Raw genomic sequence first — 26992 nt, 5'->3', positions numbered from 1 at the left:
TCTTTCTTTCTTTCTTTCTTTCTTTCTTTCTTTCTTTCTTTCTTTCTTTCTTTCTCTCTCTCTCTCTCTCTCTCTCTCTCTCTCTCTCTCTCTCTCTCGGTCTCTCTATCTTTCTCTCTATCTCTCTCTCAGATTGCTGTTTCAGTGAAGGGGTTGCCCAGTCTAGTGGAAGGCGAAGCATACAAATGTTTCTACCAGGATGTGGAAAGTCCTGCCAACGTCACAGACACTGGTGTGACCTGCTCTACCCCCGACGCCAGCAGGCTGCCTCTTATTGGCCAAGGAGAAGGTGAGTGACATTGGTGGGAGACCAATAGGACATTACAATGCAAAATGATTCCACTCTCATTCTCAATTATCACTATAGTTAACTATCCTACTAATGTCCTCTCCTACTCAGACTTCGTCACCGTCCCTCTGTCCCTTCGCTTCCTCAATGTGACAGTGGCTGCTTGGGAGTTCACCTTCTTTGACTGTGGCGTGGTCCAACAGCTCTCTGGAGGCATGCCGTAAGTTAAAATGCGGACATTTTACCTCAATACAATTGTATTTCTCTCCCTGTTAACCTTTCACTGTCTCCGTCTTCTCTCTGTTKTCAGGTGCAGAGGGTGTGTGAGCAGTCGCTGGGGCTGTAACTGGTGTATTCACCAGCACTTCTGCACCCCGAACATTTCCTGTGATGAGGGAGTCACAATTTACAACAAACACGTAAGTCCACCTMCGGTTATCAGTCAGTGCAGTTACAGGACTGCTAACTGGAACGTACTATATCTACTAACCAGCCTATTCAGGTTTGCTTTGTAGAGAAACTGGTAACTGCCCTAGGGTAACTGTTAGATTATTCATGTCTTGTCGTATTCCATTGTCTCTGTTTTTAGTTTTTTTGTTGTTGTAAACGTTTAGTTTTTTGTGTGATGTCAGTCTTATTTGCATATATTTCTTGCCTATCCTCTCGTTTTACTGTCGTTCCCTCCTCTCTCCTTCTCTGGTCATGTTGTTACCATCTCAAGTTGAAATCACCAACAGCCACTCCCCCAGCAACCAAACAATCTGATACTGTAACTCCAACTGTTCTGGCTGCTCCAACACTCCCATACACAAAGGTATCTGTTAGGACCACTCCCCCAGTCCCAAACAGCACGGAAGTGCCCTTAGCCACTCCCCCCACCACCCCCGAGCCCACTGCAGTCCCCACCACCCTCTCACAAAACATTGCCACCACCACACCTTCAACCACACTGGCCACCCAGGCTACGACTACACTGGAAGTGACTACCAGTCTGCAGGCAGGGGCCATCGCAGAAGAGACCAAAGTGGAGGGAGATGGGAGTCTCCCCAGGACTACTGGTGGAACAGAGCAGACAACAGTCACCAGGGTTGAGCTGCTAGACTGGCCCGAGGCTCTAGAGACTGTGTTTCCTAGTAGTACTGCTGGACTGACTGGCCTCACTGGGATGGAGCCCTCGTCCCCTGACACTACCTCAACCATCTCCAGTGGTGTCCCCCTGTTAGGGGACCTGCCCACTGGCTCTGACAGGGATGAGATCCCCCTGGCCCCCTTCCAAGGTACAGCCTCACCCCCCTGGACCAGGGAATGGGACAAGGGGGAGGGAGAGACCGAGACAAAGATGGACCCTGCAACATCCTCTGCCACAGTGCCCTCTGGAGTTGATGAACCAAACCAGCCCTCTCAATCATTTACCCTCACACCTGACCCTGAGTCTGAGTCTCCACCAGACTACCAGTCTGGCTCCTTTGCTCTGCTGGTGAGTGGGCCAGGGCTTCCACTGCCAGTGGCTGTCTAGCTGATGCACCCAGTACAAGACATGCGTTTAATCAGATAAGTGCATTTGCATCGTGTTAAATAGGTTACTCTTAATTTGATCCCAAATTCCTACCCTCTTATTTATGTCATGATATGTGTGTTGTGTGTAAAACAGCATCACCATTATGTTGTGTGTTTTGAGTGTCATTGAAGTTGTCAACTGGCAATGCTTTGGAGCTCAAGCCATCAAAACATGGCTGTCTTCAGTTCACACTAAACCTGCTGTTTTTTGTTTTTACACCTTGTTTGTCAGTGTTTCTTTGTTATTTTCCTCGATCTCATGTTMTAGACCTTTAGATTATAGAGCAACATTTTGGAGTGGGATTAATTGTTAATTGTTCTAACAGTAAATCTGGTTTAAAGCAGCAATTACAGTTTCAAACAATAACAAAGCCTGTTTTGGTCAACAGATGAGGGATGGGGCTGGAGAAATGTAGCTATGAATGCATGGACTGACCATCCGTGATGTAAAAAATATAGTTTTAGCCATGTTTTGAGGTTATATAGTGTTTTTATTTTATTTACTTTGTTTAAAACATTGGGGTAAAACAAGCTTATGTTTGGGTTCTGATGGGATACGACAGTTGAATTAAGTTCATGAGGCATTTATAAGTTATATTTTTCAAGAATAAAAGGGTACATATCATTAATTTATAAGTCAAGGAAATGTATGTAGCGGCTGCAGAACGGCCATTTTAATGGCTGTAATTGACGAGACATCACCTGGAGATGTAGGATGCCGTTACGTTTGATGTCCCATGTGTGTCCTGTAACATATGTCCTATAATGTGAGTAGGACTGCCCGTGTGTGGAGAAGGTCCAGGGCGCCTCTCTACTTCCTGTTAATGTGGAGCGGAAGATCACTCTGGTGGGACGCCACCTTCACCTCTTCCAGGTGGGTGAGGAATGCTGGCTGATGGTTTACTTGACTTCAGGTGCGTGGTGTGTGAAATGCGGTCTGTGTGTCATCTACTGGTGTGTGCGTGTGTCTGTGTGTGATCAGGATGAGGGTCTGGACTATGAGTGTGTCCTGACCATCGAGGGGCGGTCAGTGGTGGTGGACGCGTACGTGGAGACAGAGGACACCCAGCCCTCTCTCTACTTCATCACCTGCCAGCTACACCAGGTCACTCTCTATTCAATATCAGATTATGTGGTATTGCAAAAATGCTGTTAATTTGAACAGTGTTTGTCTGTAGGTTGTTCCATGTTTTTTGAAGAGTGATATTTCAGCTATGCAGGAAAGCTATGATTACGTTCACGGCTAAGACTGACTTATTTTGTCATGTTGTTGCAGTACGCCTATACTGCCTTTGTGGAGGAGTACGATGCCGTGATCAATGTGAGGAGGAGAGACACCTTTCAGATTGATAGTGCTGACGACCTTCATGGTAGGTTACAAAGGAGAAGAACTATTGATGTAGATCTGTGCTGTTGTTGGGTCGTTGACTTCTGGTATCCTCTTTGTTCCAGTGACGTTGTTTAACTGCTCTGTGGGCCGGTCAGACTGCAGCCGGTGTCGTACGGCTGATCAGAAGTACGGCTGTGTGTGGTGCGGGGGAACTCGTTCCAGATGCAGTTTCCGGGACTCCTGCGCTGGCGAGATCAAGCAGTCTTGCCCAGCACCCGTCATCCACTTTGTGAGGCTTGATTTGGGTCATTGTCTTTTCATGTGTTTTCGTCTTCAGACAGTGAAATAAGCTYGTTTGTTGACTTCTCCATGACTGTGTTGCAGATGGAGCCCATCTCTGGACCAGTAGATGGTGGTACTGTGGTGACCATCTCAGGCTCCAATCTGGGACAGAAAGCTGAAGACATCCAGAACTCTGTCACTTTAGCTGGTGTCCCCTGCACGGTCATCAACAGCAGATATGAGATCTCCTCAAGGTATGTTGTTCTTATGCAAAAAGGTTTATTTCTTCTATATTCTGCATCTCTAGTTGTATCTGCATTCAGAGTAGCAACCTGCTTTAATCCTCCATTGTTCTGTAGGATTGTGTGTGAGACCACAGCCAGTGGGGGACAGAAGAGTGGCCAGGCCTCAGTCGAGGTGAGAGGAGGAGGACTTGGATTCTCCGGTCAAAGGTTCAGCTTCCAGGTAACTATAACAGACTTTGTTATCTTCTATTAAAATGCTGATCTAGCCGAGTGGACAATACTGGCCCTCAAATGAAGTCTGATCAAGTTTTCTTTTCTAATGCCCCTTCTCTTCTCCCCAGGACCCAGTTCTGATGGAGATAGCCCCTCATAAGGGGCCCAAGGCTGGGGGCTCTGCGTTGACCGTAATGGGCCAGAGCCTGAAGACTGGACACCTCAGTGAGGTCAGCGTGCTGATTGGAGGAGTCCCATGCCTCATGTGAGTCTCTTACGTATCTGTAACATTCAGTCACCAGATCAAACAGTGGTGTCTGCGTTATGTGAGAGAATTCATAATTAATTTGTCAGTTTCCTCAATAAAGGCCCTGTAATATTCTGTAGCAGTAGTTGTGATATCTGGTTCAACTCATTCTCTAGCTCCTCGGAGGTCATGGATGACCAGATTACATGTATGACTGGTGGCAGCAACAGAACCGGAGCACATGGAATCACTGTCCGGTTTGGTAGAGCAGAGCGCCATCTAGAGGGAGACATTTACTATTACACCTCAGACCCTAACGTAACCATGGCTACACCCTCCAAAAGCTTTCTCAGGTGGGTGGGACACTGTCACTCACAACACATTGTGTCAGAAATATATACCATTTTGTTATTAAAGTCTTCTCTCTGTGTGTCCAGTGGTGGAAGACTAATACGTGTGTCCGGACAAAACCTGGATGTAGTCCAGGAGCCCAGAATCCGGGTGACCGTTAGTCCTCTGGAGTCCCTCTCTCCGAGGAAGAACAGGAGGACGAGGAGGAGCAGCAGAGACGGAGAGAGTAGAGTGAGATGTAGAGAAATCCCACTCAAGAGGCAAAGACGGATAGTTCCTGAGCCAGACTGTCCTGAAGACATGCTCTGTGTTGTCAAACAGGTAAACTGGAAATGCACGTTGAGTCCTTTAATATGATGTTCAGTTGTCTCCTTGCTTCCATTGAGGGATAGACACTCTTTTCTTTGATAATGTCGTGTAATGTATCACCGTAAAGTTGAGAATCATTCACTGCTTTCCCTAAATAGCAAAGGGCAAAACATCCTTACTCTTTTTGCTGCAAAAAATATCATGTTTCTATGTGCTTGATCTATAAATCAACTCCTCTGTCTCATCTCTCCCTCTCCAGTTTATAAATCAACTCTTCTGTCTCATTTCTCCCTCTCCAGTTTATAAATCAACTCCTCTGTCTCATCTCTCCCTCTCCAGTTTATAAATCAACTCCTCTGTATCATTTTCCCTCTCCAGTTCATAATCAACTCCTCTGTCTCATTTCTCTCCTCTCAGTTTATAAATCAACTCTCTTGTCTCATCTCTCCCTTCCAGTTTATAATAAACTCCTCTGTCTCATCTCTTCCCTCTCAGTTTATAAATACAACTCCTCTGTTATCATTCTTCCCTCTCCAGTTTATAAATCAACTCCTCTGTTCATTCTCCTCTCCAGTTAATAAATCAACTCGCTTGTCCTCACTCTCCCTCTCCAGTTTATAAATCAACTCCTTGTCTCATCTCATCCCTCTCCAGTTTATAAATCAACTCCTCTGTCTCATCTCTCCCTCTCCAGTTTATAAATCAACGCTCCTCTGTCTCATCTCTCCCTCTCCCAGTTTATAAATCAACTCGTTGTCTCTTTCTCCCTCTCCAGTTTTATAAATTCAACATCCTCTGTATCATCTCCCTTGTTTCTCATTCTTTATCATCTCTTTCAGTTTTAATCATCTGTTCTTTTCCTCTCGCAGTTTATAATCAACTCCTCTGTATCTCTCTCCCTCTCAGTTTAATAAATCAACTCCTCTGTCTCATTGTCTCCCTCTCCAGTTTATAAATCCAACTCCTCTGTATCATCTCCCCTCTCCAGTTTATAATCAACTCTCTGTATCATCTCTCCCTCTCCAGTTTATAAATCAACTCTCTGTCATCGTCCTCTCTCCCTCTCCAGTTTATAAATCAACTCCCTCTGTCTCATCTCTCCTCTCCAGTTTATAAATCAACTCCTCTGTATCATTCTCCTCTCCAGTTTATATAAATCAACTCCTCTGTCTCTTTCCCTCTCCAGTTATAATAATCTCTGTCTATTCTCTCCTCTCCAGTTTATAAATCAATCCTCTGTTATTCCTCTCGCAGTTTTAAATCAACTCCTCTGTATCATCTCTCCTTCGCAGTTTATAAAATCAACTCCTCTGTCTCATCTCTCTCCTCTCCAGTTTATAAATCAACTCCTCTGTATCATCTCTCCTCTCCAGTTATAAAATCAACTCCTCTGTATCATCTCTCCTCTCCAGTTTATAAATCAACTCCTCTGTTCATCTCTCCCTCTCCAGTTTTATAAATCAACTCCTTGTCTCAATTTCCTCCCTCTCCGAGTTTCATAAATCACTCTCTGTATCATCTCTCCTCTCCAGTTTATCAATCAACTCCTCTGTATCATCTCTCCTCTCAGTTTTATAAATCAACTCCTCTGTATCATCTCTCCTCTCCCATTTATAAATCAACTCCTTCTGTATCATCTCTCCCTCTCCAGTTATAAATCAACTCTCTGTACTCATTCTCCCTCTCCAGTTTATAAATCAACTCTCTGTATCATCCTCGCCCTCTCAGTTTAAATAAATCAACTCCTCTGTCTCATCTCTCCCTCTCCAGTTTATAAATCAACTCTCTGTTCATCTTCCCTCTCCAGTTTATAAATCAACTCCTCTGTATCATCTCTCCCTCTCCAGTTTATAAATCAACTCCTCTGTCTCATCTCTCCCTCTCCAGTTTGAGACGCACTGCGCCGTGAGCAGCTCCTCTCTGATGCTGTGCCCTACGCCTGCCGTGGGGACGGAGGCCCACAATGCCCGGGTCAAGGTGGACTTCCTACTGGATAACCTGCACTTTGACTTCAGCGCTGTGGGCAGCGGGGCATTCAGTTACGAGCTCAACCCCATCCTAATCCCACTGAACCAGAATGACCCCAGCAAACCCTACCAGCACAAACCTGGCAGCATCATCTCTGTGGAGGTGTCTGCTACATCCCATCTCTCCTACCATAACAGCTTCTGCAACAGTTTTTCAGAGCCTCTGAGTGTTGTCTGTTTTTGTCTAATATCGGTATTGTTCTGAATCAGGGGGAGAACCTGGACCTGGCCATCTTTAAGGAGGAGGTGGTGGCTCTTATCGGGGATGGGGTGTGCTCGGTGAAGACCTTGACCCATAACCACCTCTACTGTGAGCCTCCATCCCAGCAGCCCTCAGTGATGGCCAGCAAGAAGCAGGAGGGCATGGATTCTCTCCCCGAGTTCACTGTACGTCCTCACTCCTTGGGTCACCACTGTTGAAATTGGAAATCAGAGAGGGCACGTCTTACATTTTGGAGGATAGTCACACCAGTAACTCTGAATGTGATGAGTAATGCTTTTGCTGGATGATCTAGTGACTATAGTTGTGGTGATAGTAGGGTTGAGATGTATAAAACACTTCAATCCTCCCACTCTAAAATCCACCGCTGTTTTGTCCCAGGTCCAGATGGGCAACCTGAACTTCTCCCTGGGCAGAGTGCAGTATGACACCCAGGTCCAGTCCACCTTCCCCCTGGAGGCCCAGGTGGGCGTGGGGGTGGGGGCCTCCATCGTAGCCCTCATCGTCCTCATCATAGTGCTCATATACAGGTGGGTGTGGGGGTGGGGCCTCCTCATTGTCCTCATCATAGTGGTCATATACAGGTGGGTGTGGGGCCTCCATCGTAGCCCTCATCATCCTCGTGATAGTGGTCATATACAGGTGGGTGTGGGGCCTCTATCGTAGCCCTCATCATCCTCGTGATAGTGGTCATATACAGGTGGGGGTGGGGCCTGCATCGTAGCCCTCATCATCCTCGTCATAGTGGTCATATACAGGTGGGGGTGGGGCCNATCGTAGCCCTCATCATCCTCGTCATAGTGGTCATATACAGGTGGGGGTGGGGCCTGCATCGTAGCACTCATCATCCTCGTCATAGTGGTCATATACAGGTGGGGGTGGGGCCTGCATCGTAGTTCTCATCATCCTCGTCATAGTGCTCATATACAGGTGGGTGTCGACACAGTCACTGTAGTCTACCAAGTATAAACCATTTCATCTGTTCAAAGTAATGCTCGGTATACTGGATGTGAGCTCTTCTGTCTGTCCATATGTCTCTCTGTCAGGAGGAAGAGCAAACAGGCCGTGAGGGACTACAAGAAGGTCCAGATTCAGCTGGAGAATCTGGAGACCAGTGTGAGGGACCGCTGCAAGAAGGAGTTCACTGGTATGATAAAGCACCAGAAGCAATACATTCACATATAAATGTTTTATTTCTTTATTTAACTTATATTTAACCTTGTTATTCTTGTTGAGATAAACATCTATTTTTCAAGAGAGACCTGGACATAACAGCATCTTATATCTCAAAAACCTAAAGTGGACTTAAATAAGGAAGGTTTTTCGGGTGTAGGTTACATATGCTTTTGTTAAAAAGATTCTCATTCTATCTCAATGTGGTTTATTTCCCTCCCTCTTCCTCTGTGCAGACCTGATGACTGAAATGATGGACTGTTCCAGTGACCTGGTGGGTTCTGGTATCCCCTTCCTGGACTACAGGGCGTATGCAGAGCGCATTTTCTTCCCTGGCCACCGGGAGTCACCACTGAGGCGAGAGTTGGACGTGCCGGAGTGCCGTAGACAGACGGTGGAGCAGGGGCTGGTTCAGTTGTCCAACCTCCTCAACAGCAAACTATTCCTCACCACGGTAACCTCAACTGACTCTGAATAAGTATGATGTCCAGTCTCTTTTGTTGTTGACTGAACTCGAACTACCTCAATGGCATTCAGACTCTAAAACATCTACAGTAATATCACAGTAATATCATAATGCATATATTTAATGCTTCTCTTTCACCGTGTCACTGTTTTGACCCCTTTGTGTCCCTCTCTCCCAGTTCATCCACACCCTGGAGGTGCAGCGGACCTTTTCGCCTCGGGACCGGGCTTACGTGGCCTCCCTGCTCACCGTGGCCCTGCATGGGAAGCTGGAGTACTTCACTGACATCCTGAAGACTCTGCTCAACGACCTGGTGGTGCAGTACATGGCCAAGAACCCCAGACTGATGCTGCGAAGGTGAGGGGGATGATCAGTAGATGGTCTCCTCAGTCTTGGTAATGACAGGCTTCTCGCGAGGTCTTCTAAGGTCTGTTGTGGATGGGTTTTCTTATCAATATCAGACACATTCATATTGAATATGTTGTCCTGTTTCAGAACTGAGTCAGTGGTGGAGAAGCTGCTGACCAACTGGATGTCCATGTGTCTGTTTACCTTCCTGAGGGTGAGTCTCTCAGCCTGCCATGTCCCCATTCACCCCCTGTCTCCTTACTAAAGAGACAGAGAACCATGTCCCCATTCACCCCCCTGTCTCCTTACTAAAGAGACAGAGAACCATGTCCCCATTCAACCCTCTGTCTCCTTACTAAAGAAGACATGAGAACCATGTCCCATTCACCCCCTGTCTCCTTATAAGAGACAGAGAACCATGTCCCATGTCCCCATTCACCCCCTGTCTCCTTACTAAAGAGACAGAGCAACCATGTCCCATTCACCCTGTCTCCTTAATAAAGAAGACAGAGAACCATGTCCCCCAATTCACCCCCTGTCTCCTGTACTAAACGACGACAGAGAACCATGTCCCATTCACCCCTGTCGTCTACTAAATGAGACAGAGAGTGTGATCATCGTCCCCATCTCCCCCCTGTCTCCTTACTAAAGAGACAGAGAACTGTCCCCATTCACCCCTTGTCTCCTTATCAAAGAGACAAAGAACCATGTCCCCATTCAACCCCCCTGCCATGCTACTGAAAGAGACAGAGAACCATGTCCCCATTACCTGTTCTTACTAAAAGAAGACAGATTAGAAGAACCATGTCTCTCATTCACCCCCCTGTCTCCTTACTAAAGAAACGAGAGAACCATGTCCCCATTCACCCCTGTCTCCTACTAAAGAGACAGTAGAACATGTCCCCATTCAACCCCCTATGCTCCCATGTCACTCCTTTACTAAAGGACAGAGAACATGTCCCCATTCCCCCTGTCTCCTTACTAAAGAGACAGAGAAACCATGTCCCCATTTAGCCTCGTGTCTCCTACACTAAAGAGACAGAGCACAATGTCCCATTCACCCCCTGTCTCCTCACTAAAGAAACAGAGAACCATGTCCCCATTCACCTCCCTGTCTCCTTACTAAAGAGAAGAGAACCATAGTCCCCATTCACCCCCCTGTCTCCTTACTAAAGAGACAGAGAACCATGTTCCCATTCACCCCCTGGTCTCCTTACTAAAGAGACAGAGAACCATGTCCCCATTCACCCCCTGTCTCCTTATAAAGAGAACAGAGAACCATGTCCCCATTCACCCCCTGTCTCCTTACTAAAGAGACAGAGAACCATTCCATTCACCCCTGTCTCCTTACTAAAGAGACAGAGAACATGTCCCCATTCTACCCTGTCTCCTTCACTAAAGAGACAGTTAGAAGAACCATGTCCCATTCCCACCCCTGTCTCCTTACTAAAGAGAGCAAGAGAACCATGTTCCATTCACCCCTGGTCTCCTTACTAAAGAGACAGAGAACCATGTCCCCATTCACCCCCTGTCTCCTTACTAAAGAGACAGAGAAACATGTCCCCATTACCACCCCTGTCTCCTCACTAAAGAGACAGAGAACCATGTCCCAATCACCCCTGTTCCTTACTAAAGAGACAGAGACATGTCCCATTCACCTCCCTGTCTCCTTACTAAAGAGACAGAGAACCATGTCCCCATTTACCCCCCGTTTTACTAAAGAGACAGAGAACCATGTCCATTCACCCCCTGTGCTCCTCATAAAGAGACAGAGGAGACTATTGTCCCCATCCCCACTCATGTCTCCTTATAAGAGCAGAGAACATGTCCCCATTCACCCCCTGCTCCTTACTAAAGAGACAGAGATCCATGTCCCCATTCACCGCCTACTGTCTCCTTACTAAAGAAAGAGAACCATGTCCCCATTCACCCCATGTCTCCTTACTAAAGAGACAGAGAACCATGTCCCATTCACCCCCTGTCTCCTTACTAAAGAGACAGAGAACATGTCCCCATTCACTCCCTGTCTCCTTACTAAAGAAACAGAAGAACCATGTCCCCATTACCCCTGTCTCCTTACTAAAGAGACAGAGAACCATGTCCCCATTCACCTCCCTGTTCCTTACTAAAGAAACAGAGACATGTCCCCATTCACCTCCCTGTCTCCTTACTAAAGAAACAGAGAACCATGTCCCATTTACCCCCTGTCTCCTTACTAAAGAGACAGAGAAACATGTCCCATTCACCCCCCTGTCTCCTTACTAACGAGACAGAGAACCATGTCCCCATTCACCCCTGTCTCCTTACTAAAGAGACAGAGAACCATGTTCCCATTCACCCCTGTCTCCTACTAAAGAGACAGTTAGAGACCATGTCTCTCTCACCTCCCTGCTGTCCCTTACAAGAAACGGAACATGTTCCATTCACCCTCCTCCGTTCCTAATAGAGCAGTAGAGAACCATGTCCATTCACCTCCCTGTCTCCTTACTAAAGAGACAGTTAAGAACCATGTCCCATTCACCTCCCTGTCTTCTTACTAAAGAGACAGTTAGAGAAACATGTCTACATTCACCTCCTGTCTCCTTATAAAGAGACAGTTAGAGAAACATGTCCCATTCACCCCCTGTCTCCTTACTAAAGAGACAGAGAACCATGTCCCATTCCCCCCCTGTCTCCTTACTAAAGAGACAGAGAACCATGTCCCCATTCCACCCCCTGTGTCTCGTTACTAAAGAGACAGAGAACCATGTCCCCATTCACCCCTGTCTCATTACTAAAGAGCAGAGAACCATAGTCCCATTCACCCCCCTGTGCTCCTTACTAAAGAGACAGAGAACCATGTCCCCATTCACCCCCCTGTCTCCTTACTAAAGAGACAAGAACCATGTCTCCATTCACCCCTGTCTCACTTACTAAAGAGACAGAGAACCATGTCCCCATTCACTCCCTGTCTCCTCACAAAGACAGAGAACCATGCCCCATTCACCCCCTGGTCTCCTTACTAAAGAGACAGTTATGAGAACCATGTTCCCATTCACCCCCTGGTCTCCTTACTAAAGAGACAGTTAGAGAACCATGTCCCATCACTCCCCCTGTCTCCTACTAAAGAGACAGAGAACCATGTCCCCATTCACTCCCTGTCTCCTCATAAAGAGACAGAGAACCATGTCCCCATTTCACCCCCTGTCTCCTTACTAAAGAGACAGAGAAACCATGTCCCCATTCACCCCCTGTCTCCTACTAAAGAGACAGATAACCATGTCCCCATTCACTCCCTGTCTCCTCACTAAAGAGACAGAGAAACATGTCCCATTCACCCCCTGTCTCCTTATAAAGAGACAGAGAACCATTGTCCCATTCACCCCTGTCTCCTTACTAAAGAGACAGAGAACCATGTCCCCATTCACCCCATGTCTCCTTCACTAAAAGAGAACAGAGAACCATGTTCCCATTCACCCCTGTCTCCTTACTAAAGAGACAGTTAGAGAAACCATGTCTCCATTCACCTCCCTCTCCGTACTAAAGAGACAGTTAGAGATCACCATGTCCCCATTCACCTCCCTGTCTCCTTACTAGAGACCGTTAGGGAACCATGTCTCTGTGTTGTGTTATTAGGACACTGCAGGGGAATCCTTCTACATGCTGTTCAGAGCCATTAAACACCAGGTGGACAAGGGACCGGTGGACGTCGTGACAGGAAAGGCCAAGTATACACTCAACGACAACAGGCTGCTCCGCGAGGACGTAGATTACAAAACCCTGGTGAGAGCACAGCACACACAAACCCTGATGTCCCTTTACCACTAATACACATCTACATGCAAGGCTTTCTGTTGCATTACAAAGCAGAGGCTGGAAAGGAAGGAGTTATGCAGCATGGTGAAGTAGTCCTAGTTTCAGGATAGTGGTATAATGATCCACCATTAACCTTTCAGACACTGAATGTCCTCATGCCAGCGACAGGCAACGCTGGCGAGCCGCAGACGGCTCCTGCCAAGGTGCTGGACTGTGACACCATAACCCAGGTGAAGGAGAAGCTCCTGGAACAAGCATGGAAGGGCATGTCCTTCTCCCAGAGGCCCCACACAGACTCTCTCCACCTGGGTGAGCCTCCGCTACAGCTCTCTGTCATTCACTGTTCAATATGAAAAGGTGACATCCTCGTCCATCCTGGCATGCCAGGTCGAAGTCAAGCCAAATAACATGTATCCAAGTTAATGGACATACTATAGAATTGACAAAGCCAACAGAATCCTTCCTTGGTCGTGACATTTATAATGAACGGTTTCATTTTCTGTATTGTGTCCTTGATCAGAGTGGCGTGCGGGCACGGCAGGTCACCTGATTCTGTCTGACGAGGACCTGACGTCAGTGGTGCAGGGCTCCTGGAAACGCCTCAACACCCTGCAGCATTACAAGGTCAGACACAGCAGGCCACACATCCCATCACATTATATCCCTCCCTATCCCCCTAAAAGGGATAGTTCGACATTTTGGCTATAAAGCCCTTTTTTTCTTCTAACATGCTAGCTGCTCCTGCAGACTTTGTCATTGTGCAAACATCAGTTAGCAATGCCTCCAGAAACTACCTTGAAATTGCACACAGAGACATACAAATGGTATCCATGAATTCATCTGACTCTGGGGAAGTAGATAAAATGTGTAACAATCCCTTTAAACAGAATGACTAACTACATCACTGTAAAGTCTCCTTTTTGTTACTTTGTTAACTTGATTTCATGATTTCACAAATGGTCTGCAGGTTCCGGATGGAGCCACTGTTGCACTGGTACCCCGGAACACCAAACACGTCCACAATGACAGCCATGATTACATTCCTGGAGAGAGTGAGTCTGCACAATGACAGCCATGATTACATTCCTGGAGAGAGTGAGTCTGCACAATGACNAGTGAGTCTGCACAATGACAGCCATGATTACATTCCTGGAGAGAGTGAGTCTGCACAATGACAGCCATGATTACATTCCTGGAGAGAGTGAGTCTCAACTAATTTATAATCTAGGGCAGCATGGTCATAGGATAGTGTTTAGCATCAACAGAACACAACAACCACATTCAGACAATTCACACAAGATTATTTTGTTACGGTGTGATACTGTATAACTAGCAATGGTGTTTTTCTGAAGAAACTGCCCTTCAACTGCATAAGGGTGACCTTACCTTATCTACCAAGACTAGGTCAGAGATGGCTTGCAGGGGCACTATATGACCATGCGTGTTCCTCTGTCTTACAGAGACACCCATGTTGGACGATGGGGACGAGGGAGGCGTGAAGCTCTGGCACCTGGTGAAAGCCAACGAGGAGCCAGACCTTCCCAAACACAGGCGTGGCAGCCTGAGGGAGAGAGAGAGGGCCAAAGCCATCCCTGAGATCTACCTCACCCGCCTACTCTCCATGAAGGTGCCAGAATGCCCATGCAACACAATCCCACACACACATAGGCTCAACCACAAACAGTATTTGTAACAATTTACACTCAACATTTGCACATATTTATTCCCATAACTTCCTGCTCTCCCTCCCAGGGCACACTGCAGAAGTTTGTGGATGACTTGTTCACAGTGATCCTGAGCACTAACCAGCCAGTTCCCATGGCTGTCAAGTACTTCTTTGACCTGCTGGATGAGCAGGCTCTGCAGCACAACATCACAGACTCTGAGACCATCCACATCTGGAAGACTAACAGGTAACAACTCAGCACTACTACTGGTTCATTTGCTTGCAAACACTGAAGTGTTTCCTATCTTTTATAATAATAGCAACCAATACAGATCAGGGCCTCGTCATTAAAGGAAAGGTTCACCCATTTTGAATGTTATATTGTTTTTGTGCGTCTCTGAGTGACGTTCTATCTATTTTCTGGGTAATTTCATGTTATGTGTATCTGAGTTATTGGCGTTCAAGCAGGCAGAAATCCGTCCGGTGTGACGTAGCACCGTGATAAAGTCTCTCTCATTACACTGGAAGTTAATAGGAATATGACTTTTAGATGGTGAAAACGTCTTTTATACATGTCAGATTTCAATACTGACCAATGTCATAACTCAGGAGGACGTTTTCTCTTGAATTAGCCATTGATCATATTTTTTGCGATATTCTTAACTCGAGAAATGTGTAATTTAATGGAGGGTCCAGCACATGTTTTCCTATTTGTCTGCCTCTTTAGTCCAGGGTGCATTGCATGGTGCGTTGCCAGAGATATTATAGAAAGGAGATAGAAATCTCCCCACACAACAGACTGTCGACCAATCTCGTTCACGTTGTCATGCTGCGTCACACAGTTGCTAAACTAATCGTAACACAGTCCCTTCTTAAAGTCAGTGTATATATGGAGAAACGTCTATTTTTCTTTAAAGTACGTAATGTTACGATTCCAAAGCTATACGATACTACAGATAGCAAGATAATTAAAATCAAATAAAATGTTATGAGTCACATGCGCCGAATACAACAGGTGTAAACCTTACAGTAAAATGCTTACTTACGAGCCCCTAAACAACGATGCAGTTAAAAAAAATATGGATAAGAATAAGAAATCAAAAGTAACAAGTAATTAAAGAGCAGCAGTAAAATAACAATAGCGAGACTATATACAAGGGGTTACCGGTACAGAGTCAATGTGCGGGGGAACAGGTTAATTGAGGTAATATATACGTGTAGGTAGAGTTATTAAAGTGACTGCATAGATGATAACAACAGAGAGTAGCAGTGGTGTAAAAGAAGGGGGTGATGCAAATAGTCTGGGTAGCCATTTGATTAGGTGTTCAGGAGTCTTTCTGCTTGGGGGGTAGGAGCTGTTTAGAAGCCTCTTGGACCTAGACTTGGCGCTCCGGTATGACTAGGGTGGCTTGAGTCTTTGACAATTTGTAGGGCCTTCCTCTGACACCGCCTGGTATAGAGGTCCTGGATGGCAGGAAGCTTGGCCCCGGTAATGTACTGGGCCGTTCGCACTACCCTCTGTAGTGCCATGCGGTCGGAGGCCGAGCAGTTGCCATACCAGGCAGTGATGCAACTAGTCAGGATGCTCTCGATGGTGCAGCTGTAGAAACTTTTGAGGATCTGAGGTCCCATGCCAAATCTGTTTAGTCTCCTAAAAAGGTTTTGTCGGGCCCTCTTCACGACTGTCTTGGTGTGCCTTGGACCATGTTAGTTTGTTGGTGATGTGGACACCAAGGAACTTGAAGCTCTCAACCTGCTCCACTGCAGCCCCGTCGATGAGAATGGGTGGGTGCTCGGTCCTATTTTTCCTGTAGTCCACAATCATCTTCTTTGTCCTGATCACGTTGAGGGAGAGGTTGTTGTACTGGCACCACACGGCCAGGTCTCTGACCTCCTCCCTATGGGCTGTCTCATCGTTGTCGGTGATCAGGCCTACCACTGTTGTGTCATCGGAGTTGTGCCTGGCTGTGCAGTCATGAGTGAACAGGGAGTACAGGAGGGGACTGAGCACGCACCCCTGAGGGGCCCCTGTGTTGAGGATCAGCGTGGCGGATGTGTTGTTACCTACCCTTACCACCTGGGGGTGGCCCATCAGGAAGTCCAGGATCCAGTTGCAGAGGGAGGTGTTTAGTCCCAGGGTCCTTTGCTTATTGATGAACTTTGAGGGCACTATGGTGTTGCATGCTGAGCTGTAGTCATTGAATAGCATTCTCACATAGGTGTTCCTTTTTTCCAGGTGGGAAAGGGCAGTGTGGAGTGCAGTAGAGATTGTATCTTCTGTGGATCTGTTGGGGCAAGTATGCACATTGGAGTGGGTCTAGGGGTTCTGGGATAATGGTGTTGATGTGAGCCATGACCAGCCTTTCAAAGCACTTCATGGCTACAGACGTGAGTGCTACGGGTCGGTAGTCATTTAGGAAGGTTATCTTAGTGTTCTTGGGAACAGACTTTATGGTGGTCTGCTTAAAACATATTGGTATTACAGACCCGGACAGGGAGTGGTTGAAAATGTCAGTGAAGCTGTCATGCTCGCAGTACACATCCTGGTAATCCATCTGGCCCTGCGGTCTTGTGAATGTTGACCTGTTTAAAGGTCTTACTCACATCGACTGCGGAGAGCGTGATCACAGTCTTCCGGAACAGCTGGTGCTCTCATGCATGTTTCTGTGTTATTTGCCTTGAAGCGAGCATAGAAGTAGTTTAGCTCGTCTGGTAGGCTCGTGTCACTGGGCAGCTCTCGGCTGTGCTTCCCTTTGTAGTCTGTAATGGTTTGCAAGCCCTGCCACATCCGACGAGCGTCAGAGCCGGTGTAGTACGATTCGATCTTAGTCCTGTATTTACACTTTGTCTGTTTGATGGTTCGTCGGAGGGCGTAGCAGGATTTCTTATAAGCTTCCGGGTTAGAGTCCCGCTCCTTGAAAGTGGCAGCTCTAGCCTTTAGCTCAGTGCGGATGTTGCCTGTAATCCATGGCTTCTGGTTGGGGTATGTACGTACGGTCACTGTGGGGACGACATCGTCAATGCACTTATTGATGATGCCAATGACTGATGTGGTGTACTCGTCAATGCCATCGGATGGAATCCCGGAACATATTCCAGTCTGTGCTAGCAAAACAGTAATGTAGCTTAGCATCTGCTTCATATGACAACTTTTTTATTGATCTAGTCACTGGTGCTTCCTGCTTAAATTTTTTATGGAATCAGGAGGATATAATTATGGTCAGATTTGCCAAATGGAGGGCAAGGGAGAGCTTTGTATGCGTCTCTGTGTGTGGAGTGAAGGTGGTCCAGAGTTTGTTTTCTCCTCTGGTTGCACATTTAACATGCTGATAGAAATTTGGTAAAACAGATTTAAGTTTACCTGCATTAAAGTCCCCAGCTACTAGGAGCGCCACCTCTGGGTGAGCGTTTTCTTGTTTGCTTATGGCGGAATACAGCTCGTTCAATGCTGTCTTAGTGCCAGCCTCTGACTGTGGTGAAAACTCTCTAGGTAGATAGTGTGGTCTACAGCTTATCATGAGATACTCTACCTCAGGCGAGCAATAGCTCGAGTCTTCCTTAGATATCGTGCACCAGCTGTTATTTACAAAAATACATAGTCCGCCGCCCTTTGTCTTACCAGATGCCGCTGTTCTATCCTGCCGGTGCAGAGTATAGCCAGCCAGCTGTATGTTGATAGTGTCGTCATTCAGCCACGACTCCGTGAAGCATAAGATATCACAGTTTTGAATATCCCGTTGGTAGTGTAATCTTCCACGTAGATCATCTATTTTATTGTCCAAAGATTGCACGTTTGCTAGTAGAATGGAAGGAAGTGGGGGTTTATTCGATTGCCTACGAATTCTCAGAAGGCAGCCCACCCTCTGGACCCTTTTTCTCTGCCTCCTCTTCACACAAATCGCGGGGATCTGGGTCTGTTCCCGAGAAAGCAGTATATCGTTCGCGTCGGCCTCGTCAGACTCGTTAAAGGAAAAAAAGGATTCTGCCAGTCCGTGGTGAATTATCGCAGTCCTGATGTCCAGAAGTTATTTTCGGTCATAAGAGACGGTAGCGGCAACATTATGTACAAAACACGTAAAAAAATAAGTTGCAAATAAACTAACAAAATAACACAATCGGTTGGGGCACATGAAACGTCTGCCTTCTCCTGCGCCATCTTACTTACATTATTATTACAATTATCTCACATCTCGGAAAATATTTGTAATGTTGAAGTTCTTGTTGAGGAAATTTGTGCTAATGTTAGATTTTTGAGCTAGCGCTCAATAGAATCCCATTCACTCCTTGAATGAGCTTGTCCCAGAATCGCCCAGAATGCACCGAGTGGCCCATTGACGTAGCATGGGCAACATTACTCATCTTCTCAAAAGTACATCTGCCATTGCGAATGTTAGACTCCACTCTGTGAGGCACGTTGGTCTACAGGTTGAACATGGTGAGATTGTAGACTCCTAAATTGATTGAGCTAATTGTTTGTTTTCCCACCAGTTTACCCCTGAGGTTCTGGATTAACATCCTGAAAAACCCTCAGTTCATCTTTGACGTTCAGGCATCAGACCACGTGGACGCTGTGTTGTCTGTCATAGCCCAGACCTTCATGGACTCCTGTACCATTGCAGAGCACAAGCTGGGCAGGGTGAGACAAACACGAAGAGGAGACATTACTGAGGAGGTTAAGGGCCTGGGGGAATGGAAGGTCTAGCAGAAATGAAGTTGAAAGTAGAGATGCCAAGGGGGGATTGAATGAAGAATAGAGAGAGAGAATGAGAGCATGCAGGTTCTCAACACTCATGGAACTGTACTGTGTTTTGAGTAGAACATTTTATTTTTTCCTTCTAGGACTCTCCTATCAACAAGTTGCTGTATGCCAGAGATATCCCACGGTACAAGCAGATGGTAGAGAGGTGAGAATACGACCCTGGGCAAGGCAGAGAGGGCACAGCCAATGGAGCGGGCTCACTGAGCATGCAGGGATTCTTCTGGGGAGAGTCTGTCGGCTTGGCAGCACACACCACTGCCGTAGCTATATAGGGAATTCATGTCAGAAGAATTGTAATGTATTCATTTGCATGAAATTGATGAATTAGTGTTGTATGAGACATGGATAGCATATGGATATTATGGAGGGTGCAATAATCTCAGATGCCCATTCCTTCACTACCCCCCCCCCTCCTTTCAGATACTATGCTGACATCAGGCAGACCATTTCTGCCAGTGACCAGGAAATGAATTCTGCACTTGCAGAACTGTCTCGAGTATGTTACATTTTAAAATAACTACACCTTGGTGCATGTTTTGAGGTTAATATTGTGCTGTAGGTCTTAGGTTGTTTTTCTATAGATCACATAGAAGTTCTGTACCAACAAAGTTTTACTGAGTATTTCCACCTTGTTTCTTTACAGAATTATGCTGGCGAGGTGAACTACCTTGTGGCCCTGCATGAGCTGTATAAGTACATCAACAAGTACTATGATGAGGTGAGTCCTTTCTATCCATCGAGGCTTTTCAGCCCCTTCCTTGTAATTTCCATTAGATGTTATTAAGCTAGCTGAGATAAACAAAAGCAATTGTCTGTCTTAAAGTAACTGTCCAGTGTTTCCAGATTTCTCTAATATGACCTATAATTAATTACAATATGAGTGAAATAGTTTTTCTTCCAAATAGTTTTGATTAAGTATGTTAAAAGAAGCGAGTAGACCGCTGAGAATGATGTTTCAGATATACATGTTTTTCAATTTATGCGTTGGCCACAAATAAGAGTATAGGATGAGTCAGCAACATTATTTGGGTATGAGTTAAAACTTCTACTTGGTACTCATCCCGGATCCGGGAGCACCCTCATCAGTAAAAAAGCTGACTAGCATAGCCTAGCATAGCGCCACAAGTAAATACTAGCATCTAAATATCATGAAATCACAAGTCCAAGACACCAGATGAAAGATACACATCTTGTGAATCCAGCCATCATTTCTGATTTTTAAAATGTTTTACAGGGAAGACACAATATGTATTTCTATTAGCTAACCACGATAGCAAAAGACCCAACTTTTTTTCCCCACCATTTTTTTACTGCATAGGTAGCTATCACAAATTCGACCAAATAAAGATATAAATAGTCACTAACCAAGAAACAACTTCATCAGATGACAGTCTGATAACATATTTATTGTATAACATATGTTTTGTTCGAAAAATGTGCATATTTCAGGTATAAATCATAGTTTTACATTGCAGCCACCATCACAACTCTCACCAAAGCAACTAGAATAACTACAGAGAGCAACGTGATTACCTAAATACTCATCATAAAACATTTATGAAAAATACAGTGTACAGCAAATGAAAGACAAACATCTTGTGAATCCAGCCAATATTTCAGATTTTTTAAGTGTTTTACAGCGAAAACACAATATAGCATTATATTAGCTTACTACAATAGCCTACCACACAGCCCCATTCATTCAACATAACGTTGGCGATAGCGAATAAACCAGCAAAATATATTAATTTTTTCACTAACCTTCTCAAACTCCATCAGATGACAGTCCTATAACATCATATTACACAATACATAAATGGTTTGTTCGAAAATGTGCATATTTAGCGGTACAATTCGTGGTTGAACAATGTGAATAGTAGCCAAACTGCAAACAAAATGTCGGGAGAAATCTTGGAGAGGCACCTAATCTAATCAATAACTAATCATAAACTTGACTAAAAAATACAGGTTGGACAGCAAATTAAAGATACACTAGTTCTTAATGCAACCKCTGTGTTAGATTTTTAAAATTAACGTTACTACGACATACAGCTTACGTTAYWGCGAKACYGYBCCGAAATTAATGGCGGAATATTAGTCTRAACAATTYCGAMAGATATACGAATTAACATCATAAATTGTTCCTACTATTTGATGAGCTTCCATCAGAATCTTTTACAAGTTGTCCTTTGTCCAGAATAATCGTTGTTTGGTTGTAGAAGGTCGTCTTCAACTGTGTAATTAGCAGCAAACGTTAGCCATGTGGCGCATAAGTGGCCAACTCAGCATAACGCTGAACAAAGAAAATACCGAAAATCGCATTAAACTGATATAAACTGATATAACTCGGTTTAAAATAACTACATTATGATGTTTTTAACACATATATCAAATTAAATCAGAGCCGGAGATATCTAACTTATAAAACGAAAGCTTTTCAGAGCGCGATGGAGAGGTCCTTCCTGCGTCAGGTCAAACCATGAAAAGACCAGTCCTTCCGTTCCAACCTTGTTCCGCCTCAGATCTAGCTAGACACCCCATTCCAATTCTCACTGCCTACTGACATCTAGGGGAAGGCGTATGCAGTGCATGTCGACCCATAGATTACATGCAAATTTATAAACTGACCCTGGAACAGAGCCCCCGATTTCAGATTTTTCAGTTCCTGACAGGAAGTTTGCTGCAAAATTAGTTCTGTTTTACTCACAGATATAATTCAAACGGTTTTAGAAACTAGAGAGTGTTTTCTATCCAATAGTAATAATAATATGCATATTGTACGAGCAAGAATTGAGTACGAGGCAGTTTAATTTGGGAATGAATTTTTACAAAGTGGAAATGGCGCCCCCCCTATTGACAAAAGGTTAACAGAATATTAACTTTTAATCAATAATGGCTTTTGATCGTCTTGAATGGCCTTTTCTATTCAAAACTTTGGAAGCTTTTAACTTTCCAGCTGAAATAATACATTTAATAAAAAATATATTGTATAAATATCCTAAAGCAAAAATATACACAAATAATACGTTATTGGATTTTTTTCAGAATACTCAAAAATCTCAGGTTATAAAATGAACGTGGAATAATCAAAATAATGGCAATAGGAAAAAGGAAAAGAATAACTGATGAATTAAATCCTTTAAATGGACCACAAAAAATATGAAATATTTAGGATGCTTAATAATTGACAATAATCAACAAATATATAAAGATAATTCATATTGTTGAGTAATGGAATAAAGTTGAGATTTAATTCAATTGAATAATATTCCCAAAAATCTTATAGGTAGAATAAACCTCTTTAGAATGGCATGGCTGCCAAAGTTTTTGTATCAATTTTCTGTATTATTTTTGGTAATAGCAATTACCCCACCGAAGACATTCTTTAAAAAAGTATACTCGATCATTATAGACTTTATATGGGCACATAAAATTCTTAGAATAAAAATACAAGTTTTACATCTTCTTAAGTCTGAGGGAGGTTTTAACCTTCCAGACTTGGAATTGTATCAACTCGCTACCCAAGGCTTTTACTTGCGACATATAGTTAAGAACACTATAACGATATGGAAGAAAATGAAAAATATTTTACAAGAACCAATATCACTCCCTAGAAACACAACCTTACGGAATAATCCTTGGAGACCTTTTCAGAATGAATCAAGAAATAGGCCCACATGGAAATCAAAAGGCATAGAAACCGTAATTGACTTGGTAACCGAAAATTTTAAAAATCCATGACAGGATTAAAGAGTCATTTTGTACTGACCAATGTAGATAATTTCAAATACATGCAACTTAAAAGTTACAAATCACCAAATGTCGATTTGAAATCTTTTGGACATCAGAGCAACCTTGAGGGAATCTTATATGAGTCAGATTAGGATGTTCATATGAAAGATCTACAAAACCTTACAGACCATATCCACCTGACAATCTCTTAGAAAACAATATAAACTGTTGGAACCAAGATTTAAAAAGAACTGATATTGGCATAAAATGGAGGGAGAGTTGGAGCATAACTAATGAAATTACAGTTAACGGCAATGTACGCTCCAGTATAAACGAATGTACAGAATGTATTATACATAAGACAAAATTCATAAATTATACAGCACAACGGCAGAGTCATGTTGGAAAAGTGTAAAACTAATAAAGACTGAATAATCCATTCTTTCTGGGAATGCCATTAAGTTCGGGAAGTTGTGGGAGAAGCTAGAACGTTTGCTGTTGGAAGTATTACAATATAAACTTACTTTTAATCCATCTGTCTGCATATTTCAAGACATGACATATAGGGTGTAGTGAGATACCCAATGGTCTGGACGATTCGCTTCTCATCACTCATCTTGAAAAAACGTATACTAAAATCTTGGAAGTCAATCAATCCCCCATCATTGACACAATGGAAAAATCTAATTATTTATGATTTAAATATTGCAATAGCATGGACGACTGAGACAAAAAAATGTTTTAGACCAAGTTACAAACAATAATGCACGAGGGATGGGGGTGTGAGCAGGCTGGTCTGGACAGATGAGATGTAGTCATTGTTTGTATGTGTCTGTAAGTTGTCATTCGTACGTATGAGTTTGTTTTTGGAATGTAAAAAAATGAAGAAAGTGAAAAATAAAAATAAAAATTTTAAATGTGAGATTTTCACTGGACAGTTACTTGAACCTGTTATTGGTACTCCCTCCTCCCAGATCATCACTGCTCTAGAGGAGGACTCTACAGCTCAGAAGATGCAGCTGGGATACAGGCTCCAGCAGATCTCGGCTGCCGTGGAGAATAAAGTCACTGACCTATGATGACAGAGTGGCCCTGAGACAGGGGACAGGCCGCGACACTGAGATGACAGAGTGGCCCTGAGACAGAGGACAGGCCACAACACCGAGATGACACAGTGGCCCTGAGACAGGGGACAGGCCGCAACACTGAGGAGAAGACAACTGCTGAGATGAGTAGTCCCAAATGAAAGAAATGTGTGAAAAGGAGGAAGACAGTGAAAGGAACATACAGGGTGTTTTTTCATACAGGGTGTGATTTCATACAGGGTGAGATTTCCCTCTCTTTTTGGCAGACTGAAGGAAGGAAAGAAGGGAGATGGTCGAGGGGCACTCAATAGCCACATCCTCGTGGACTTCCTGATCATAGATTCTCCTGATGAGCTGCACAGGACATTTCCATGGCAACCTGACTACATTTTCCCGCTACTGCTCAGTGTGTAGATACATAGACATTATTCTGAGTAAGTAAGCAAAGCCCTGTTGAACTCTGCATGGCTGCAGAGTCTCTGCAACAGGAAGTCAGTCTTACTGGGAGGAAGTTTATAAAGCTTACAGCACTTGAGAGAACTGAATAGCAGTTAGTGCATTGACGCTATTGTCATCGAATGCCTCCTGTTTCTTTGAATCACGTTTTCTAAGTCTTACTTTTTATTATATAGCTAACATTTACAGACATTGTGTGATGTTTCCGACAAGCTCAATGAGAGATAGTATTGTCTTCACTCCTCTTCACTCCCATCGGTGTTTTTTGGCTATACACAAATGTAAGTCTGTTTCATGTAGTACCTTTGCCCCTACTGGTCACCCAGCTTTGGAATTCTGTATGATTTGAATGTTCCTTGCCAATATCATGTATAATCTAGACTACAAGTAATTGTTGTGCATTTCTAAAGGCAGTTCTATGTTTCCCTATAACTACAGTAGCCAAACTGATTGTGTCTGACCTAATGCTGAGATTATGATAGACATCTCTACCCTAAACCTCCAGAGACAAATCTCAGCTACTTAATGTTTTATCCCCAGCACTGTGCCAGACTACACTACACATTATCTTTCACTGGCAGACCAGAAGGTGCTCTCACAGCTTTCGTGAGCAGCAGGAGGTAGTAATCAAACACAACAATTCATAGAACTAAATGTGGTGGAAGAGTTCAGAAAATGCCTGGTTATCATGCAAATATTTTGTTCATTCTGACATTTTGATTATTCAACTATCTGTAGTTGTTCCGGATCGCAGGTTTTAGGTCACTGGTTATTTGAACAAATCACGATTTAGCAGGGTGTAAGCATCTTTTGAAATTCGAAAGGGCAGGAGGACATTTGGCCCATAGATTTGACCGAAACTTGCAGAGTGAGTGGGGTGAAGCTACCGCCCTGCATCCTCTCCTTGTTCAAGTATCTTTTCTCATACAGTACTTTATGAAAGTATTCACACCCCTTGATTTTTTTCCAGATTTTGTTGTTTCTTTTTTCACATGTTGTTGTGTTACAGCCTGAATCTTTTTGTCACTGGCCTACACACAATACCCCATAATGTCAAAGTGGAATTATGTTTTTCGAAAGCTGAAATGTCTTGAGTCGATAATTATTGAACCCCTTTGTTATGGCAAGCCTAAATAAGTTCAGAAGTAAACATTTACTTATAAAAGTCACTCTGTGTGCAACTATAGTGTCTTTTTGTATGACTATCTCATCTCTGTACCCCACACATACAATTATCTGTAAGGTCCCTCAATCAAGCAGTGAATTTCAAACACCGATTCAACCAAGACCAGGGAGGTTTTCCAATGCCTCGCAAAGAATGGCACCTATTGGTAGATGGGTAAAAAAACTGACATTGAATATCCCTTTGAGCATGGTGAAGTTATTCATTACACTTCGGATGTTCTTTCAATACATCCAGTCACTACAAAGATACAAGTGACCTTCCTAACTCAGTTGCCAGAGAGGAAGGAAACCGCTCAGGGGTTTTACCATGAGGCAAATAGAGTGGAAATAATGGCTATAATAGGAGAAAACTGAGGATGGTTCAACAACATTTTAGTTACTCCACAATACTAACCTAATTGACAGAGTGAAAAGAAGGAAGCCTGTACAGAATCAAAAATATTCCAAAACATGCATCCTGTTTGCAACAAGGCACTAAAGTAATACTGTAAAGAATGTGGCAAAGCAATTCACTTTTTGTCCTTAATACAAAGTGTTATGTTTGAGGCAAATCCAAAACAATACATTACTGAGTACCACTCTCCGTTTTTTAAAGCATGGTGGTGGCTGCATCATATTATGGGTATGCTTGTAATGGTTAAGGACTAGGGAGTTTTTCAGGATAAAAAAAAGAAACAGAATGGAGCTAAGCACAGGCAAAATCCTAGAGGAAAACCTGGTTCAGTCTGCTTTTCACCAGACACTGGGAGATTAATTCATCTTTCAGCAGGGAAATAACCTAAAACACAAGGCCAAATCTACACTGAAGACAGTGAATGTTCCTGAGTGGGTGACTTACAGTTTTGACTTATCTGCTTGAAAGACCTGAAAATGGTTATCTAGCAATGATCTAAATACAGTTTGACAGAACTTGAAGAATTCTGAAAAGAATAATGGGCAAATATTGCATTATCCAGGTGTGTAAAGCTCTTAGAGACTTACCCAAAAAGACTCACAGCTGTAATCACTGCCAAAGGTGCTTCTACAAAGTATGTGTGAATAGTTACAGTAGCAGTCAAAAGTTTGGACACGCCTACTCATTCAAGGGTTGTTATTTATTTGTACTATTTTCTACATTGTAGAATAATATTGAAGACGTCAAAACTATGAAATAACACATATGGAATCATGTAGTAACCAAAAACGTGCTAAACAAATCAAAATATATTTTATATTTGAGATTCTTCAAAGTAGCCACCTTTTGCTTTGATGACAGCT

The 26992-nt window shown here is 43.9% G+C and overlaps 1 protein-coding gene across 1 annotated transcript in view; it reads left to right on the top strand.

Moving 5' to 3' along the window:
* The window catches only part of LOC111966851 (plexin-B1-like), a 121389-nt gene extending 95670 nt beyond the window's left edge, over window positions 1–25719 (top strand). The window contains exons 8-38 of the mRNA XM_023991809.2: window positions 133–289; window positions 401–509; window positions 600–708; window positions 1011–1766; window positions 2622–2720; window positions 2829–2951; window positions 3123–3216; window positions 3299–3465; window positions 3561–3712; window positions 3818–3923; window positions 4045–4181; window positions 4340–4516; window positions 4601–4835; window positions 6711–6953; window positions 7061–7237; window positions 7452–7600; window positions 8117–8217; window positions 8480–8697; window positions 8888–9066; window positions 9205–9271; window positions 12673–12819; window positions 12993–13161; window positions 13373–13476; window positions 13820–13904; window positions 14313–14479; window positions 14605–14765; window positions 19007–19154; window positions 19358–19422; window positions 19698–19773; window positions 19921–19995; window positions 23984–25719. Coding sequence (XP_023847577.1) covers window positions 133–289; window positions 401–509; window positions 600–708; window positions 1011–1766; window positions 2622–2720; window positions 2829–2951; window positions 3123–3216; window positions 3299–3465; window positions 3561–3712; window positions 3818–3923; window positions 4045–4181; window positions 4340–4516; window positions 4601–4835; window positions 6711–6953; window positions 7061–7237; window positions 7452–7600; window positions 8117–8217; window positions 8480–8697; window positions 8888–9066; window positions 9205–9271; window positions 12673–12819; window positions 12993–13161; window positions 13373–13476; window positions 13820–13904; window positions 14313–14479; window positions 14605–14765; window positions 19007–19154; window positions 19358–19422; window positions 19698–19773; window positions 19921–19995; window positions 23984–24088 — 4857 coding nt within the window. The 3' untranslated portion in view covers window positions 24089–25719. The remainder of the gene's footprint in view (window positions 1–132; window positions 290–400; window positions 510–599; window positions 709–1010; window positions 1767–2621; window positions 2721–2828; window positions 2952–3122; window positions 3217–3298; window positions 3466–3560; window positions 3713–3817; window positions 3924–4044; window positions 4182–4339; window positions 4517–4600; window positions 4836–6710; window positions 6954–7060; window positions 7238–7451; window positions 7601–8116; window positions 8218–8479; window positions 8698–8887; window positions 9067–9204; window positions 9272–12672; window positions 12820–12992; window positions 13162–13372; window positions 13477–13819; window positions 13905–14312; window positions 14480–14604; window positions 14766–19006; window positions 19155–19357; window positions 19423–19697; window positions 19774–19920; window positions 19996–23983) is intronic.
* Window positions 25720–26992: the final 1273 nt, after the last annotated feature.

Source organism: Salvelinus sp. IW2-2015, linkage group LG7, assembly GCF_002910315.2.
Source record: "Salvelinus sp. IW2-2015 linkage group LG7, ASM291031v2, whole genome shotgun sequence".
Classification (NCBI taxonomy): Eukaryota; Metazoa; Chordata; class Actinopteri; order Salmoniformes; family Salmonidae; genus Salvelinus; species Salvelinus sp. IW2-2015.
Note: the sequence above shows the minus strand (reverse complement) of the source record. Positions and strands in the feature narration are given on the sequence as shown.